The 19,112-nt window shown below is 47.3% G+C and overlaps 1 protein-coding gene and 1 pseudogene across 1 annotated transcript; both read left to right on the top strand.

Moving 5' to 3' along the window:
* The first annotated feature begins 1,713 nt into the window (after nt 1–1,713).
* Nucleotides 1,714–3,515, top strand: LOC106846506 (calicin-like). Its single transcript, XM_044779187.2, has one exon. It carries the CDS (start codon nt 1,731–1,733, stop codon nt 3,504–3,506), a length of 1,776 nt encoding a protein of 591 aa, XP_044635122.1. The 5' UTR covers nt 1,714–1,730; the 3' UTR covers nt 3,507–3,515.
* A 10,280-nt stretch (nt 3,516–13,795) lies between these two features.
* Nucleotides 13,796–18,765, top strand: LOC139046369 (olfactory receptor 2S2-like; annotated as a pseudogene).
* Nucleotides 18,766–19,112: the final 347 nt, after the last annotated feature.

The raw sequence follows: 19,112 nt of genomic DNA, 5'->3' as shown, positions 1-19,112 counted from the left end.
AGGTTCAGTGCTATCACCTCCTGTTGCCCTGGGTTCCTTTCCCACTTAAGAGAACCACAACACCCATCTGGTTGTCATATTGCTGTGGCTGCCTGTGGCTGTGATGCTGAAAGCTATGCCACCAGGATTTCAAATACCAGCAGGGTCACCATGGTAGACAGGTTTTAGTGGAGCTTCCAGACTAAGACAGATTAGAAAGAAGGACCTGGCCACCCAGTGCCAAGAAAAGTTGGCCATGAAGACCTTATGAATAGCAGCGGAGGATTATCTGGTTTAGCGCCAAAAGGTGAGAGGATCATGCAAAAGACCGGGCAGGGTTCCGCTCTACTGTCCACAGGGTCGCTAGGAGTCTGAATCCACTTGAGGGCACTAACAACAATATGGCAGGTAGCGTTTATTGAACATTTGCTATGAACCAAACACTGTGCTAACATTCTCTAGTCGTTTTCTCATTTAAACTCTTAACAACCTATGAAGCAGGTACTGTTATTGCTATCTCACACCTGAGGAAACTGAGGTTTAGAGAGTCTGGGCGACGTGTCCAAGTCCACACTTGATGGGGAGAGCTGACCCACTGCAGCCCCCAGTGTTTGACAACTAGAGCCTTGGAAATATGCAGAGGACGTCCCGGTTTGCCTAGGAACTGACGTAATCAGGGCTTTAGAGGCCCTCCCATTGCCACTCACTGGATGCTAACTCTGGTATCCCTGCTCCAGGGAGTGGCTTCTACCTCGCCTCTATTTTTTTTTTTTTTTTTTTTGAAGATTAGCCATGAGCTGACATCCGCCACCCATGCTCCTCTTTTTGCTAAGGAAGAGTGGCCCTGAGCTAACATCCGTGCCCATCTTCCTCTATTTTATATGTGGGACGCCTGCCACAGCATGGCTTGCCAAGTGGTGCGTATGGCTGTGCCTGGCATCCAAACCGGCAAACCCTGGGCCACTGAAGCAGAGTGCACAAATTTAACTGCTGTACCACTGGGCAGGCCCCTCTCCCCTATTTTAAAAAAGAGTGGTATCTGTGGCCACAAAGGTCATAAGCCAAAGAACAGAGCCTTTCTTCTCTGATGGCCAGAATGTTGGCAGAGAAAGGTACTTCCAGGCCTGAGAATCAGAGACTGGGGAAAGCTGAGTAGTGAGGAGCTTCCTGGAAGGGTGGAAAGAGTACTAAGTTCCAGAAGGCTTGGGTTCCAGGCCCTGCTCTACTTCCAACTGGCTATGTGATCTTGGGAAAGTCCCTTCTCTTGTCTCAGCCTCAGTTTCCCTCCTGTACAATGGGTGGATTCTTCTGCTAATAATCTCTTTCCTTCCCCCAGCCTCCCCTTATCCCTCCTTGCACCAACCCCCTGCCCAACCTGGCTCTGATGTTCCAGAAGCAGCCTTGAACTGAGGTTTGAAGGCCCCAGGTGGGAGTTGCCACCCATGTCTGAGTTTTCTCCTGGGCTCTGGGCCCTGTGCCCTAGGTCCTAGGTCCTAGGTCCTAGTAGGGTATCTGGCCTTGGCAGGTTGGAGCCATCACAGGGGAGAAAGACCCTGACCCTCTGAGAAAGGTCTCTGGAGGGCCTGCATTGTGATGACCACGTCAACTATGACATCATCCTCTCTCCCACCGTTCACTCTTCCCCAGTCAGCTGCTCTGCAAACAACCATCAGTCTAAATCCTAAAGGCCTGAAAAAGTCTGTTTTGCAGTGCCTGCCGCTGATCTTTTGCCACAGCTGGCAAGAAGTACCATGAAATTGATATTCACTGAGAAAAACTACAACAGCTTCGTGCTGCAGAAACTGAACGAACAGAGGAAACGCAAAGAGTTTTGGGATATGGCCCTGACTGTGGACCACCATGTCTTTTATGCACATCGTGTTGTGCTGGCTGCCGTCTCTTCAGTAGTGAAGAACATCATCTCTGGCAATGATGTGAAGATCACTGATGAGCTGTTTATCACCATTGACCCCAGCTACCTGAGTCCGGCCACGGTGGACCAGCTCCTGGACTACTTCTACAGCGGCAAGGTGGTGATCTCGGAGCAGAACGTGGAGGAGCTCCTTCGTGGGGCCCAGTATTTCAACATACCACACCTTCAAATCCACTGCAGTGACTACCTGATTAAGTCCATCCGCCATGCCAACTGCTTGCGCTACCTCCTCTTGGCTGAGTTGTTTGGGCTCCAAGAGGTATCGGACTTGGCCTACTCTGGGATCTGCGACAACTTCCACTACTGGGCCAGTCCTGAGGGCTCCGTGCAGCCTGAGGGCTTCATGTGTTGTCCACCTGTCGTCTTTGGCCGCCTGCTTCAAGATGAAAACTTGCATGTGCTCAATGAGGACCAGGCTCTCAGCGCACTTATAGATTGGGTGTACTTCCGGAAGGAGGAGCGGGAGAAGTATTTCAAGAAGTTCTTCTCTTACATCAATCTCAATGCCGTCTCCAACAAGACACTGATGTTTGCCAGCAACAAGTTGATGGGCATGAAGAACAGCTCAGCCCACACATCCCTGATTGAGAGTGTCCTTGTGGAACGACAGCAGGAGAGGCCATCCAGCCTGCTGAGCTACCAGCGGAAAGGGGCCCTGCTTGATTCGGTGGTCATCCTTGGTGGCCAAAAGGCCCAGGGCAAGTTTAACAATGGAGTGTTTGCCTACGTCATCCAGGAGAACCTGTGGTTGAAGCTCTCAGAGATGCCCTATCGAGCAGCAGCACTTAGTGCCACCTCTGCTGGTCACTACATCTACATCTCTGGTGGCACCAATGAGCAGATTACAGGGCTGAAGACGGCTTGGCGATATAACATAAATGACAATTCCTGGACCAAGTTGCCTGACCTGCCACTTGGTCTTGTCTTCCATACCATGGTGACCTGTAGGGGGACAGTGTACTCAGTGGGTGGGAGCATTGCCCCAAGGCAGTATGTCTCTAGCATCTATCGTTATGATGAGCGCAAGGAGGCCTGGTGCCCGGCAGGGAAGATGAGCATCCCTATGGATGCCACAGCTGTGGTTACCAAGGGTGACCAGAGCCTGTACATTGTCACTGGGCGGTGCTTGGTGAAGGGCTATGTCTCCCGAGTTGGGGTGGTGGACTGCTTTGACACCAATACTGAGGAGGTTGTCCAGAGTATCACCTTCCCCATTGAGTTCAACCACCGGCCCCTGCTCTCTTTCAATCAGGACAACATCCTCTGTGTGCACAGCCACCAGCAGAGCATGGAAATCAACCTGCAGAAGACAAAGGCCAACAAGATGAGCACGTTACTGCCTCTCTTGCCCAACAGCTGCCCCCTGGATGTGTCCCATGCTATATGCGCCATTGGAGACGGCAGGGTGTTTGTATGTGGGGGTGTCACCACAGCCACTGATGTTCAGAAAAGGGACTACACCATCAATCCAAACGCCTACTTGCTGGACCCGAAGACAGGCGAGTGGAAGACCCTGGCCCCCCCACCAGAGGCACTGGACTGTCCCGCCTGCTGTCTAGCCAAGCTACCTTGCAAGATTCTTCAAAGGAATTAAACCACTTCTTTTTTGGGAGAATAATTAGATGCATTATTATCCACAATTTAATGAGAGAGAGAAGGAGAGGAAGATGGCCTGTGGGTTCCTTCTTAGTGTTCCTGTCTGTGTTTGGCCCTGAAGGTAGAGATCCTGGGCTAGGGCTGCTCTCACTGGAGGGATCCAAGCTGAGGTGGAATGGAGTTCCTGGTGGGTGGGACTGAGGCATCTCCCGGGCACTGGCCAAGGTGGTGTCTGGAAACCCCCTGATCTGTCCCCTGTAGTCACTTGGCAGCATGTGCTAGACTGACAGGTGAAGCAGTTGCTTAGAGCTGTGAGGCCTCAGGCTCCTCCAACACTCACTTCCCTCGAGTCTGCCCGGGAAGGCAGGTGGGCCAAGGCCAGGTCTGGGAGAGGAGCCTCCTGGCTGGGAAGGGAGAAGGTGGTGTGGGCCAGGCTTGGGGATGAGGCAGAGGGAATGGGGGAGGCAGGGTCACTTTGCTGTTGTATTCGACCATGCAGCTGTGGTGTATTTGTGGGGCACTTGGGGGGTTACTTAACAGTTGTTTCCGGAGAGCAAGTTTCATGGAGAACTTTCTCCAGGAATATGAGTCTGAGGGACTGGAGGTGATCGAGAGGTCATCAAGGGAGAGAAAAGAAACCTGTGTCTGTATTGGAGAGCAGCTTGGGGATGAGGCGAGATGACAGGATAAGAGAGACAGGGTGGTGTAGTAGTTAGCGGTTGGATGCTGGGGACAGATGGCCTTGCCGAATACCAGTTCCACAATTACTGGGTCATCCTGGGTGAGTTACTGACCATCTCTGCCTTTGTTTACTTATCTCTCAAAGGGGGACAATAAGAGTGCCTACCTCACAGGGTGACATGAAGTTTAAATGAGTTAATACATGCAAAATGCCAAGGACAGTCCCTGACATGTATTAAAGGGCTCCAGGAGTACTTTTTCAGAAGGAAAAAAAAGAGAGGCGAGGGAAAGGACCAGGTTCTTGGGCCCTTAGATTAAGTGAGGTCCCATCAAATGCTCTTTGAGACGCCCTCCCTCAAAGCCTCAGTGAGCTTTCCTCAGTTCTAACTCCCTCTGTTTCCCTTACTGTCATGTGTGTACTCAGACATAATCCTCAGCAATTTAGAAGGAACTGACCGTGTCCTGCAACAGCTGTAGAATCCTCATTCATTCCGTCTCTCATTCATCCATGAATTTACTTTCTCCTCCACTGCTCACTTCACACACACTCCATCATTGAGGCCTCTCTGTGCAGGTCCCTGTTCCAGGTGCTGGGGCCACAGGCATGATAGAGACAATCCATGTCCCTGGGAGGGAGTATCTATGCCAGTGCTTTGCAAAGAGAATATTATGCAAACCACGTGAGTAATTTAAATATATCTAGTAGTCATGTTAAAAAGGTGTAAGGAAGCAGGTAATTTTAATAATATATTGTATTTAATCCAATATTTTCTAAATATTATCATTTAAATGAGTATTCAATGTAAACATTTATTAATGCTATATTTAACATTCTTTTTTGCATGCTAAGTCTTCAGAATCCAGTGTGTATTATACACTTAGAGCACAGCTCAGTTTGGACTAGCCACAGGCACAGTGCCCCAGGAGGCTAGTGGCTCTTATCAGACAATGCTGAATACTTTATGTATCCTGATGGTTCAGATCTGCTCCATCTCCTTCCTTTTCCCACTCCGCCCTCCTCCACCTGCTCAGAATCGTCTTCTTGACCTCTCTGTTGGCTGGCCTCTCTCTTCAAAGCCTACCCTCTGCCCAGGCCTGCCTTTCCTCCTTCCAGGCCAGGACCTTGGACTTCACAGCTGACCCTCTCTACCCTGGAACTTTCCCACATTTCTCACTTCTCCAACCCTGGGCAGCCCCCTCCTCTGCTCACCTCTCTGCCATCCACCAGCTGGAAGAGCAGGGTCTTACAGATCCATGCAGCTAAGCCCAGCTGCCCCTTCCGCACCCCACCAGGCTTAGCTGACTACTGAGTCACCTCTCACTGACTCCAGAGGCCCACTCCCCACAGCTGATTCTCCAGCCCTCTCTGGGGTCCTGGGGCCCCGCCCTTCCCCTGTCTTCTTTCTTGGCCACCTACCTCTCATTCTGGCACCAGAGCTCGAGAGAAATAGAGTCAGATGATCTGAGCTCCATAAACAGTCCCGTGTCCACCAAAACTCTCTCCAGAGCTCCTGCTGTTGAGCACCTCGGAGGAAGAGGCGTCCTTCCGCGATTCAAAGCTCGTGCCTCCCCTGTGTCTTCACTCTGTCCCTTCACAACTTCTCAGGCTCCTCGGTTCCCTCTCTCTCCACATCCCCTTCCCAATTCTTCTCTTCATCCCACACATATTCTCAAGTTTGCCCTATCCTGAAAGCAAACCCTCCTCAGCTCTGAGGTCTGCCTCTTGCTGTCTGCCCATCTCTTTCCTCAGTTGAGCCTCCTGAATGTTGTCTGTGCTCTCGGGTTCCAGATCAGTCTGTAACCCACTCAGCCTGGCTTCTGTTTCCACCATGCCACCCAAGTGTCTCCTGACGACACTGTCCTCTTTGTCCTTTGCTCCGCATTCTTCTTTTCCTTGCAGTACTGGGCAGTATTGACCACTCCCCCCTCAGCAGAATCGCTAGGGCACTTGGTAGAAGGAGATCATTAGCATAGAGGGATTATAATTTGATATATTAACCAACGTGGGCCTCCCTTCTTCCTTCCTGAGCTCTTCCCACATGAAAATTAGACCATGAGGCTGAAGCATTCAGGGCTCATTGCTGGAGGAGGCCGGCACAGCTCAGTGTAGGAATCAGAGTCAAATTCTTGGCATTTGCTGCTAGGGAAGCTTTGTCAATTCATAGCAGAGATTATGGTCTTGAAAGACGAGGCTTTTGAACTACAGCTCAGATCTGCAAACTGGGTGCCTGAAGGCCTTCCACGGGAAGTTCAGACGTGCATGGCTTTAAGGGAATCAGTTTCCAGATCCTCACGTTTTTTCCTAGAATTGATCTACCTGAGATTATGTCTAGAGATTTCATTCTAGTTCTCTTTCCCCACCTACCCTTTGAAAATTACCTTGCAAGCACTTTACACACACACACAGTAATGTTTACCCATCCCAAATCTTCCTGGATGCACTGCCCCAGGATGCCACATGAGTGTAACCGTGTCAGTGAGGCGTCAAGCACTTTACACACACACACAGTGACCTTTACCCATCCCACATCTTCCTGGATGCCCTGCCCCAGGAAGCCACATGAGTGTAACCGTGTCAGTGAAGCATCAGTGAAGCCTCCTTTCACCAAGACAGCAACATGCATAGAAGAGTTTCTTGTAGTTTTCTGTCTTATCAATGCAGTGTTTCAAGTCTGGTATTAAAAAACGGAGTATTTTGATCCAAGTTGGGTTGTTCAGAAATGTTAAATACCACGATGGAATGATGACATATTTTCAAAAGCTTTATTGAGATAATTCACATGCCATAGAATTCACCCACTTAAAGTGTACAATTCAGTGGCTTTTAGTATATTCACCCAGTTGTATAGTCATTACCACAATCAATTTTAGAACATTTTCTTTACCCCATAAAAGAAATCTTGTACCCCTTTGCTGTCACCCTCTAACCCCCTCATCTTCCCAGCCTTACGTAGCCACTAATCTGCTCTCCATCTCTCTGGATTAGACCGTTGTAGGCATTTCATATAAATGAAATCATATAAGATGTGTCCTTTTATCTGGCTTCCTTCACTTAGCATAATGCTTTCAAGGTTCATCCATGTCATAGCATGTGCACATGGATAAGGAGAACAGATTGGTGGTTACCAGAGGGGGTGGGATGGGGGAAGAGCAAAAGGAATAAAGGGTCACTCATGTATGGTAACGGATGAAAACAATGCAGTCTATACAGAAACTGACATATAATAATACACACCTGAAATTTACACAATGTTATAAGCCAGTATGACCTCAATAAAAAAAAAATTTACCATACGGGGTAAATCTGGCAAAAGAGCTCCAAGATCTTTATGGATAAAAATTATAAATTCTAAAATATTTTTAATACTATTAAAATGAAAAGAAATATTTCCCATTCATCGGTTGGAGAACTCAATATTAGTCCTCCTCAAATTGATCTAGAGATTCATTGTAATCCCAATTGTTAAATCCCAAAAAGAATTATTGTAGCATTTAAGAAGCTGGTTCCATAACTTATATGGAAGAACAAAGGATCAAGAACAGCCATGACACATTTGAAGAAGTATTGGGTGGGGAAAAAGGGATTTACCCTATAAGAAATCAGAACATACTATAAAGCAACATCAATTAAGGCAGTGTGGCATTGACACAGGAATAGACAAACCAACAGAGAAGAATAGAGATCTCAGAACCAGACCCATTCAGGTCTGGAGATTTCATATATGACAGAGATCGTAATGCAGATCATGGAGAAAGGATGAGTTGTAAACACAACTAGGACAATTGGGAATACACATATGTATCAGGAGAAATGTATAAAATATTTATAACAGCACTCAGTCGGGAAGCAACCCAATCATTCATCAAAGTAGAATGTGTGAATAAACTGTGCTGCATTCATATAGTGGAATCAATGAACTCAGTTACAGTCATCAACGTGAACGAATCTCACAAACAGGATTGAATAAAGAAACAGGTCACAAAGAACAGCTCCAAATGGTTCAATTCATACAGAGTTTACAAAGAGGGAAATCTAAACTGTGCTGTTAGGGATGCATCATAGGTGATAAAATTCAAGAAAAGCAAGGAAATGATTATAACTTAAATCAGGAGTGGGGTTATCTCTGGGAGGAGAGAGGACCAGGAGGGGGAAGGGATAGCCAGGAAGCTTCTAACACACTGGCAATGCTGTATTTCTTAAATTAGGTGATGATTCCTTTATTGTTCTTTAAATTTAAAATATGTATTTTACATACTTCTATATGCAAATCTGTGTTTCACATTTTAAATTATTTTCAGAAACCAAAAGTTTAAAATACAACAATGCAATGTCACTTCTCACCTGTCAGATTGACAAAGACCAGAAAGTCCAGAGCAAGATGCGATGTTGGCAGAGTGTGGGAAACAGACATCCTCACACACTGATGACAGGAATGTGTAAACCTGGCAATATCTATCAAAATTACAAATTACATAAAACAGATATATTTGACCACATGTGCTCAATTATAAATATGCAAGGGTATTTATTTTAGCGCTGACTATAGCATAAGATTTGAAAATCTAAATGTCCATCAACATGCAACTGGCTAATTAAATCATGGTACATCCTTACAATGAATAAATGCAGCCAATTAAAAGAATGCGGGAGCCCTATGTATGTTTTTTTTTCAGGAAAACTCTCCAAGGTATATTGTTAAGTGACAAATCAAGATAGTAAGACAGTGTATTTGTGCTAAATTTGTCTTCAAAATACTTATTAGTATATGCATAGAATACCTCTAAAAAAAATACAAGAAATTGCCTTGAGGGAGAATTACTGGGTGACTGGAGACAAAGACTGAATTTTTATTATATATTCTTCTATATCTTTTAAATTCTATTTCAAGTACAAGTGATACTCACTAATCATGATGACTAATGGTTAATGGTGATGATGATGCTGCTGCTATCAATGATAAAGAGACTGAGATGTATTGACATTGAAATCCCAGCTCTGCCATTCGCAAGACATGTGGTCTTTGGTGAATTGCTTAACTTTTAAAAGTCTGTTCCTTCAGATAAAAAAATGGGGATAATAATACAGTCTCCAGGGAAGACTAGAAGGAGATACTCACTACACACGTATCACTGGATTTTATGGAATTTATATAATGTGTGTAAAGTGTTTGTCACAGTGGCTGGCACATGGGGCCAGCTCAATGAATGTAGCTAATTCTGGGGCTGGTTTTTGTTAAGCATCTGTCCTAGCACTCCCCGCCCCCACATTCTGAATGTCTAGGACTTCAACTTGGGGGCGTTTGCTCTGTCCCTGATGCGAGTGCTGGCTTCTCTGAGACCTGGAGAAAGCTCAGGAGGAAGCCGGCCTCTGCTGCGCCCTCCTCTCCACATCCAGTTGGCCGCGTCCCAGTCACTGCCTCTGACTGGGACGGGAGGTGTGGTCCCTGGACCCCCCAGGTATGCTGAGGGCCTGCACCCTGTGCACACTTGACGTTCCAGACTTTAAATTGCTTCTGGAATTAGCAGGATTCCTGTTGGCACCCACGGCTGCTGCTTGAGGTCTTCCTTCACTGCTGGGGAACGTGTACCCTTGGGACTTCTGGGCCTCAGACCACGATGACATGTCCTCTACATGAAGAGTCTGCAGCTGAGGCCCAGTCGGCCTGCACAGCTGGGAGGAAGGAGGGAAAGAAACACCCACCAGAGGCTCAAGTTCCCACAAGGCGCTGGGAGGAAAAGGAAGAAGGAGGGTCTCAGAGTAAAGGACGTCGGACAGGGGAGGGTCTGGGGTCCTTCTCTGGCATCCAGGGTCTGGCCCGGGGCGCTGTGAGGAGTTGAGAATCTGGGATCGGGAGACTCAGAGGAGTGGCCACAAGAAGGATGCAGGCGCAAGAGCTGGGCTGCGGCGAGGACAGAGGTGGCGGCCATGCCCTCTGCAGGGCGTTCCCGAAGACGGACTGTCCTCCTCGCCCCACTTCTGCCCCAGGAATCCTTCCCGCAGCCGGCGCTGGAGCAGGGAGGAGCTGCCGAGAGGAAGGCCAGGCAGTCCTTCGTGCTCTCTGGTCTCACCACTGCCCAGCCCCTGCCCTGCCCTTGCCACTCCATCCTCTTATGAAGCCGGAGCTGGGAGGGAGGTGGGCAGGATTCCCACCCCACCCTGCAGAGACCCTCAGAGGAAAGGGCCCTCCTCGGAGTCAGAGGGTGAGCGGACAGGCGAGCAGAGACCCAAACCGTGTTCAACTGACTCCCAGTCTGTGGCTACTTCTTTCCTTTTTCCTCACTTTCCTTTTATAATGCTGAGATTCTTCCCCTGAATGCAGATTAACTTGCGCCCACTGTATGAATAGAAAATTTGGTGATGCTGAAGAGGTTCAAAGAGGAGCCCTTCCCTATTGATCTTGCTATAGTTTCTCCAGTCACTTTTATCCACACGTCATTTACCTGATTGAGATCATAACAGTATATACAATTTTGTATTCTCTATTAATTTATCATTGTAATGTAATAATATTACAGTGTAAAAATAGAAACTTGACTTTAACGTCTGCCTAATATTCCCTTACATGAAATGGCATAATTTCCTTAGGCGTCTGTTGGTGGACGGGTATCTTGTTCCCTACCTTGACTCACAAATATTGCTGTGACGGACGCCTTTGTTGAGAGATGTTGGCCCTCCGCTCTCATTGGTTCTCCGGGCTTATTTCCCGGAGGTGGGCTTGCTGAGGCGACGGGTATGCAGGTTTTTCAGGTTTCTCCTTTTTCTAGGCCAAGGCTCTCCAGAAAGTCTGTATGAGAGGCTATGCGGCTCTTTTGGCCACACTGCACTGCCTCCCATTTCTCTGTTTCCTGCTGGCTCCCGGGACAGGTAGGGATGTGGGGACGAGACCACAGCAAGACCAGGTCCCTGGGACATGTGGAGGGACCACACCTGCAGGATGCAGCCGCAGAGGTCAAAGCTTCCTTCCTCCTCACTCTCCCCACCAGCCTCCCCGCCCTTCTCTCATCGGGCTGTGGGTGTCAGAGCTCTTTGTTTGCCTCCATCCCCAGTCCCTCCAGAGCCTGACACAGCTCTGTTTCCTACTGACCATTTCTTGATGGGAAACCAAGCACTCAGATCTCCCCTTAACACACACCCGCCCCCACAAAGGAGTGGGCAGCCGCCTTCACCAAGGACCGCTCCCTTCCTGCCCAGCACAGCACCGGGCAGTCCACGACAGAGCTGGGAGGCCCTGGGAAGCCCCTGATTCAGCCTTCTCATGATGCATGTGGGGAAGCTGAGGCCTTGGGAGGAGAAGGGACTTGCTCAAGCTAAACAGAATATCCATGTCACGGGTGGGGCAGGCCCCACAGCTCTGGTCTCAGTGTGCAAGGTCTTCCTAGCTGTTCACTTCATTCCAATTGAATCAGCTTTCATTCGGCAACTTTTGCACAACAGGCACGAAGACCTGCGTGGATGCAGCTCTCACACAGGTCAAGTCCTGGGCATCACTCAGGCCCACACGCATTGTTTGTGGGCAGGAGCTTCTGTGGGCAAAGATTTGTCTGACAGGAGTGGACAGGATGGCTGCTCTAACAGAAGCTACTTTGCTCGGGCTCTGTGGCCACAGCCTGTCCTTGTCACTGTTGAATCTTGTTTGTGACACTGACTGTAGTGTTGACTTCTGAGTTTCTGGAGGGGCTGGGAGAGCCAGTGGGAGGAAGGTGAGGCAAGTTGGGCGCCCAGCGGGGCCTGCACTGAGCAAACGTCCCCCATGCGCCGCGGGCTGGGGGAAAGGCCGGAGGCTTCGCAGGGAGTACGGTGAGGCCTCTGACTGCAGACAAGGAGACCTCTCCAGGATTAGTTCTCTGCTGGCCACAGTCCTGCACTTCCCTCTCCTCCGGAAACATTTGGCAATGTCAGGAGACGTTTTCAGTTGTCACGACTCAGGGAGCAGATGATACTGGCAACTGGTGGGCAGAGGCCAGGGATGCTGTTAAACATCCTGCAGTGCACAGGACAGCCCCCTCCAACAAAGGATTCTCCAGCTCAAAATGTGAGTGGTGCCGAGGTTGAGAAACCCTGGGTTCAATTCAGGTGGGAGCTGCGCTGCCTGACGACATGTCTGACGTAAACTCTCTGACTGAGAAGGGAGCGTGCTGGACAACGAGCCATCAGAGGATACGGAGAGTGGGTTTGGAGAGATGGACTCTTTCAAAACTCTGCACCAAGAGAGTGAGACAGCTGCCTGGTGGAAGGAACTCCGAGTTGGGGCCTGCGACCCAACCCCAGCTCTGCATTCAACCCCACGTAGCAAAATCTTGAGCGTCTCTGAGCTTTGGTTGCTTCATCTATAAAACTTGAGTGACAATATCTTATCCATAGTGTGTTCCAAAGACTGTGGCACAGAGTAGATGCTCATTAACACTAACCACTCATCTCCCATCGTCCACCCACTCCTACACATATACACCATTGCAGTTAAGAAGGAGCTATAGAAATACCATCAGTGAGGTTTGTGAGTTTAGAGTCTGGGCAATTGCAGCTAGGAGACCAGAAATCCTCCACACAAGGGCATACGGGCCTTCCTATAAGCTAGCTGCCTGTGTGGAACACAAGAATGGCGTCAGAGAGCCAGAATATTACACGAGAATATAATAAAAACATAAAAGGACAGAGGAAGAACATTCCTTGGTCACCCCTGGCTAAGAATTTCACCAGTATGCTAATGGAATGGGATTAGAAGTCACTGTCCTAAACCCTAGTATCTGACAAGTGTAGGCAGTGTGGTTATTAATAACTGAGCTGACTGGTCATTGAGCTGCCCAGTTGTCATGCCATCGTGTGGGCTCAGCCACTTCATGAAGTGTTGACTTCATAAAGTTCTTCCCCTTGTGGGAACCACCCCATGTATTGCCATCAATCCGTATCTAAAATAAGCAAATCCCAAGGCAGACGACAGTCAGGTCTGTGTCGCGGATGGCGGACAGTCTGAAGCACTAATCCTCCTGATGGCTGAGCCTTCACCCAGGCGTGTCTGTCTGGATGTGGATTAACACTTTTATACAAGCTCCTTCCAAATGTAATCAAAGTTTAAAGAGGCTTGAAAATTTGATAGTTCTAAGTTTGGGGGTTTTCCTGAGAATCTAAGGAAGATTAAATGAAATTTCTATCCATTTACATTAAAGAGAAAGAATTCACAGCATCGTCCAGCCATTCATCATAATGCAGAGGGAAAGCCCTTCCTGACTGGAGATTAGCTCTGCTGGGTTCAAGTCCTCTCTCTGGCACTGGCTGGCTCAGAAGGCTCAGATGGGCCACTTCCCCTCCCTAGGCCTCAGTTGCTTTTATGGGCCACGAGAGGATGCAGCAGCGTTGGAGAATTCCTCGCACATGGGTGGAATATTTGAGGTCCTCACCCAGTGCCACTCCCTTGTAAGCTCTGTTCCAGCTCTGACCTCCTCCCATCTAGGAGCTGAGGACTCCCCTGTTGCCTCCCTCGGTTATTTTTCTCTTACGCGCATATGCTCTGTTGTTATGCAGCACGGACTTGACCACATACTGGATGCCTGGGACTCCTCTCAGGAAAACCTGACGTTCTGCTTTTGTACTTTGCTGATGACAGAGGGGATATCACATGGAAGAAGCCAGCTGGACCTCCCTGGTGGTGGGGTTCATTCTTCTGGGCCTCTCAGCCCACCCAACGCTGGAGAAAATGTTCTCTGTGATCATCCTGCTGATGTACCTGGTGGTCCTGCTGGGCAACGGGGTCCTCATGCTGGTGACCACCCCTGACTCCCACCTGCACACGCCCATGTACTTCTTCCTGGGGAGCCTCTCCTTCCTGGGCATCTGCTACACCACCTCTTGCACCCGTCTGGTCCTGGTTGGCCTCCTGACTCCCCTAGGCAACCATCTCCCTCTTAGGCTGTGCCATGCAGATGTTTCTCTCCCTTGCCAGGGGAGCCACAGAGTGTGTGCTGCTGGGCTTGATGGCATTTGATTGCTGCGTACGTGCCCATGGCTGCCAGCTCCTGGGCTATCGATGTTGCTGCTTCTGTGGTACACACATCCTTGACAACTCAGCTGGCCTTCTGTGGGAACAATGTCATCGACCACTTCACTTGTGAGATCCTGGCTATCCTGAAGTTGGCCTGTGATGACAACTCCATCAAAGTGATCAGCATGGGGGTAGCAAATGTGATCTTCCTGGGGGTCCCAGTCCTGTTCATTTTTGTCTCTCATGTATTCATCATTGCTACCATCCTGCGGTTCTCCTCAGCTGAGGGGAGGCAAAAGACCTCCACCTGCTGTGCCCACTTCACAGTCATGGTTGTCTTCTGTGGGACCAACCTCTTCATGTACGGGAAGCCCAAGTCTAAGGGCCTTGTGAGGGCAGACAAAGAGGACCTCTCCGATGAGCTCATCCCCCTCGTCTATGGAGTGCTGGCCCCCATGCTCAATCCCGTCATCTATACCCTGAGGACAAGGACGTGAAGGCCACTGTGAGGAACCTGGTGGCTCAGAAATACTTCAGCCAGTGATGTAGGGGGTCGTCTGTGGTTCTCATTGACGTGTAACATAGGACTTCCAGTCATGGCTGCCATTCAAAAGCCAAGTCAAGATAACTGGAATGGTCTCTCGCCCGTAAGTCCCTTTTCAGGGAATGTTTAACTTTTCAGAGTGTATCTCCTGAGTTTTGGCTATATGTCTAAGAGCTTCAACAGATGCCAGGCCATAAATACTCTAATTGAACGTATGAAGGCGTCCTGAACACATGCTAAACCAAGGAGACGGCACATTAGAGCAAGCCAGATGGCCCTTAGTGTCTAAGCTGCGGAGTTAGTCCAGGGGAGGGGATGGCTCTCCCAGCCACGTTGCCGCCCCTCCTGCATTCACCAGGAGAGTAAGAGGTACAAGGAGGAAGTGGAACTTTCACTTGGGGCTTTCGTCTACTAGATTCAGTTTGCCTGAAGTGCTAAGAAGAGACAAAGACGAGTTCACATAGAGAGCTTTTGGGTGGGAATAATCTATTTTGATAAACTGAATTTCTTTCTAGCTCTGAGAAAACTGAGGGGATTTTTCTTGATGCACTGCACATTATGAAACACTGCTAGTAAATTAAATTCAAGAAAGTGTACAGAGCTTGAATTTGATATTTTTCACTTATAGCAATTCACAATAAAAAAAACTAGTATTCTGATAGATAATTCACATTTTGAAAAAACTAGATGATATGTAGGTAGGTAGGTAGGTATATAGACGGTAAGAAAGAAAGGAAGGGAAGGAGGAAGGAAAGAAGGGAGGGAGGAAGAAAGGAGGGAGAGAAGGAAGGAAGGAGAGAGGAAGTAGGGAGGAAGGGAGGAAGGAAGGGTAAACACCTTTGGAGACTTTGGGGCTGCAGTGTGACAGGTTTCTCTGCTCCAGAACTCTCAGAGCCTGCACTATGGTAGAACACACTGTGAACGTCCCAGAGATGGAAAGTCTGCAGCGTTTCCTGAACCCCCATTGTTCAGCACAATGAGAACTGGGAAGCATGTTCGAAGCAAGCCCGACCTTGGCAGGTTGCTCAGCTCCTCTCAGCTGTTTCTTCATATTTTAAAACCTAACCACTCGATCTTACTTGGATTAGATAAGATACTAGAAATGAGTGCTTTGTAAACGGTAATTATTAGCAGTAGTATTATGAAGGCTGCACGGTGCTATGTGCCATCTAGAAAAGAGCAAGACATAGTTCCTCCCTAGAACAACAGAAACAGAAGACAGGTGAACGATTCAGAGATGGAAGTGGATGGATAGAAGCAGTTTTATGGCAACTTATATTAAATTTTGAGAACATTGGAAGACATTTAAAAAGAGAATTTAGAAAGTGAATCCAATTTTGAGAATAGATGTTGGAAATTTTTGCTTCAAGCGATATTTAAGTTTTCTTACACTTATTAAAAATGCATAAGCTAAGGACGCACATTTAGTTATTAAAATTCCACTGTCTTTGCTTAGTCATGTTCCCGAGTTCCACTTTGCACTGGTAGAGAAAGAATCTTGCTATTGCAGATACACAAGAGTGACATCTAGCGGCCACTCAAGCGAACTTCAGACACTTGCCCAGCCATGCAGGAGCATCGTTTCTGACGAAGGCTTCAGAGGTCTGCTCGTTCAATCCTACCTACATGGTGCATGGAGTTCCTCTCCACGGCCCCTGGCCCCGGTCGCCAGCATCTGCTTGGACACCTCCAGTGACAAAGAATTCAGTACTTCTAGATTTGAGCTGTCGCATTCAGCCCTACTAGCGAATTCTTCCTTGCCTTGTGCTAAAATATCCTCTCCAGGAGCTGCTCCCAGTCCTGATCCAGCTTCATGCCTTTACATGAAATGTGTCTAATCTGTCTCCTTCTGACATGTGACGATAATTCTTCTGGTCCCTGAGTCTGTTTCCCTCCAGCCTAGACAGCCCCAGTCCTTCGTCCTGTGCCCAGAGCGCCCAGCATTACCCAGCTGGCAGGTACTAAACTATGTCGAGAGCATCATCTAGTCTATTCCAGCAATAGGAAGAATGTGATATTTCTGAAAATACCTTGGGAATAATGATGACACTGCTAAGCTAATTGTATTTCCCCAGGGTGCCTGACATCAGTCTGGTGCAGAGAAACAGTTGAAAAAGGCCCCATTCGTGTTAGCTGTCCTCTACTCACTTCCTTTCCCCCTGAGTAATGGCAGCCATGTCCTTTTCTATTACAAATTACATGATCCTGAGGTAACTGTTAAGTTAGAAATTGCATGATTTGTTTTCTCTAGGAACAGTGGCTACCTCTGCTCCCACCCTCCAACTTCACATTCCTTGCCTTTCAAAGTCAGTCACCCTTCTCCTGCCCCATGCTTTCAAAAAGAACAAGATGCATTAACAGCAAGAAGAGACAAGATGGGAACTTTCTCATTGACCTAGGTCATCAGTCTTTCTGAACAATTATTGCTATGGCGCTATATCATATAGGAACCCATTCCTAAAATCCCCCAAATGAAAATGATCAGAATGGATAAACTCCTTTGGGGGCCAGGCATAATCTCATGTTGTTATATGTATATATTATTTCAAATATATTTGAAATATATTATTTCAACTTCATAGTTCTAGATCAGTGATTTTTCAGGCTTTTATTCTAGTGACCGAATTCCCAGTGAAATCTTTAAGCTGAAACTCCAAATGTAAAGTGGGTCTGCTTCCGTGGACGAGGGGCAGCGGCCGGGGCGGAATGGAGGTGGGAGAGATTGGAGCGGGGAGGGCTCCACCTGCTCAGCCTGCCCTTCCTCTCCATCCCCTAGGGTTTCCCCAATCCAGAGGCACCACCCAACTCAAAAATGATGCATACCGCTGTTGCCAAGAAAATGAGAAATTCTATAACAATAGTTTTTTCCACTCTCAGAAAATAATTGAGAATTTAGGGAAAAAATTATTTTCTAAGAAAAAATAAATTACCCAATTAACCACTAAAGAGATAGACCACCTAAAAACACCGATTACCTAAGAAGAAATTGAGAAATTTCCAGTTACCATCTTAAGATGTTCCAGGCCCAGAGAGATGAATGTTATTAAGTATTCGGGGAACGAAAGCCTTTAACACTAAGTTATTTCAGAGCATACAGTGAGAAAGATATATTCCAAATTTCTTCAACCAATCCAGCATAACATTGATGGCGAAACATGAGAAACAGGACAGAGAAGGTACAATGGAGAAAACCAGAGCTCCACCTCGCTCATGTGAATGTGTGTGTGTGTCTGTGTATATGTGTATATAATAGAATTCAGCAACACATTAAAAGAATAACAAACCATATCCAGGTGGATTTATTTCAAAAATGTAAAAGTGAAGCAATTTAAGAATATCTACTGGAATAATTCACCACATTCATAGGTCAAGGGAGGAAAAACGTGATCATTTCAATAGATTCCTCAAAGTTATTTGAAAAGTTAAAAATCAATTTCTGGGTTCTATAAAACTTCTAATAAAATAGGAAAGTGTGTGTTCTTTAACAAAATTAAATCTATGTCTCTAACAAAAACGTCTGCACTGCGCGAATGAAGAGTGAGATCACCCCATTATGATAGCAGCCATTGAATCAGAGAACAGAAAGAAAATAGTGAAAATAGAAGACAGAAGGGAATAATTTTATTATTATTGATAACATATACCGTTAATTTTATACCTGGACAAAACAGGAAAATCAATTGAAAGGCAATTCAAGAAAAAATACAACTTGGGGGCCAGCCCGGTGGTGCAGTGGTTAAGTGCACACCTTCCACTTCTCCACGGCCTGGATTTCGCTGGTTCGGATCCAGGGTGTGGACATGGCACCGCTTGGCAAAAGCCATGCTGTGATAGGCGTCCCACGTATAAAGTAGAGGAAGGTGAGCACAGCTGTTAGCTCAGGCCTAGTCTTCCTCAGCAAAAAGAGGAGGATTGGCAGTAGTTAGCTCAGGGCTAATCTTTCTCAAAAAAAAAAAAAAAAAAGAATTCAATAAAGAAGCTGGTTATGAAATTAACATGCAAAAATCAAGTTTTTCATACAAATAGTAACCAGGAGAAAATATAATGAGGGAAAATAGGATTTATATATTAGCAATGAATTGGAGGGGAAATACGTAAGAATAAAGTTAAGAATCCACAATACGGGCCGGCTCTGTGGCCGAGTGGTTAAGTTCGCGCGCTCCAATGCGGCGGCCTAGGGTTCGGATCCTGGGTGCAGACATGGCACTGCTCGTCAGGCCACGTTGAGGTGGCATCCCACATCCCACAACTAGAAGGACCTGCAACTAAGATATACAACTATGTATGGGGTGGGGGTGTGTGTGAAATAAAGCAGAAAAAAAAAAAAAAAGACAAGAACAAAAAGATTGGCAACAGTTGTTAGCCCAGGTGCCAATTCTTAAAAAAGAAGATTGGCAACAGT

This window comes from Equus asinus, chromosome 10 (genome assembly GCF_041296235.1).
Source record: "Equus asinus isolate D_3611 breed Donkey chromosome 10, EquAss-T2T_v2, whole genome shotgun sequence".
NCBI classification, from domain to species: domain Eukaryota; kingdom Metazoa; phylum Chordata; class Mammalia; order Perissodactyla; family Equidae; genus Equus; species Equus asinus.
The sequence above is the reverse complement of the archived record's forward strand: the minus strand, read 5'-3'. Positions and strand labels throughout refer to the sequence as shown.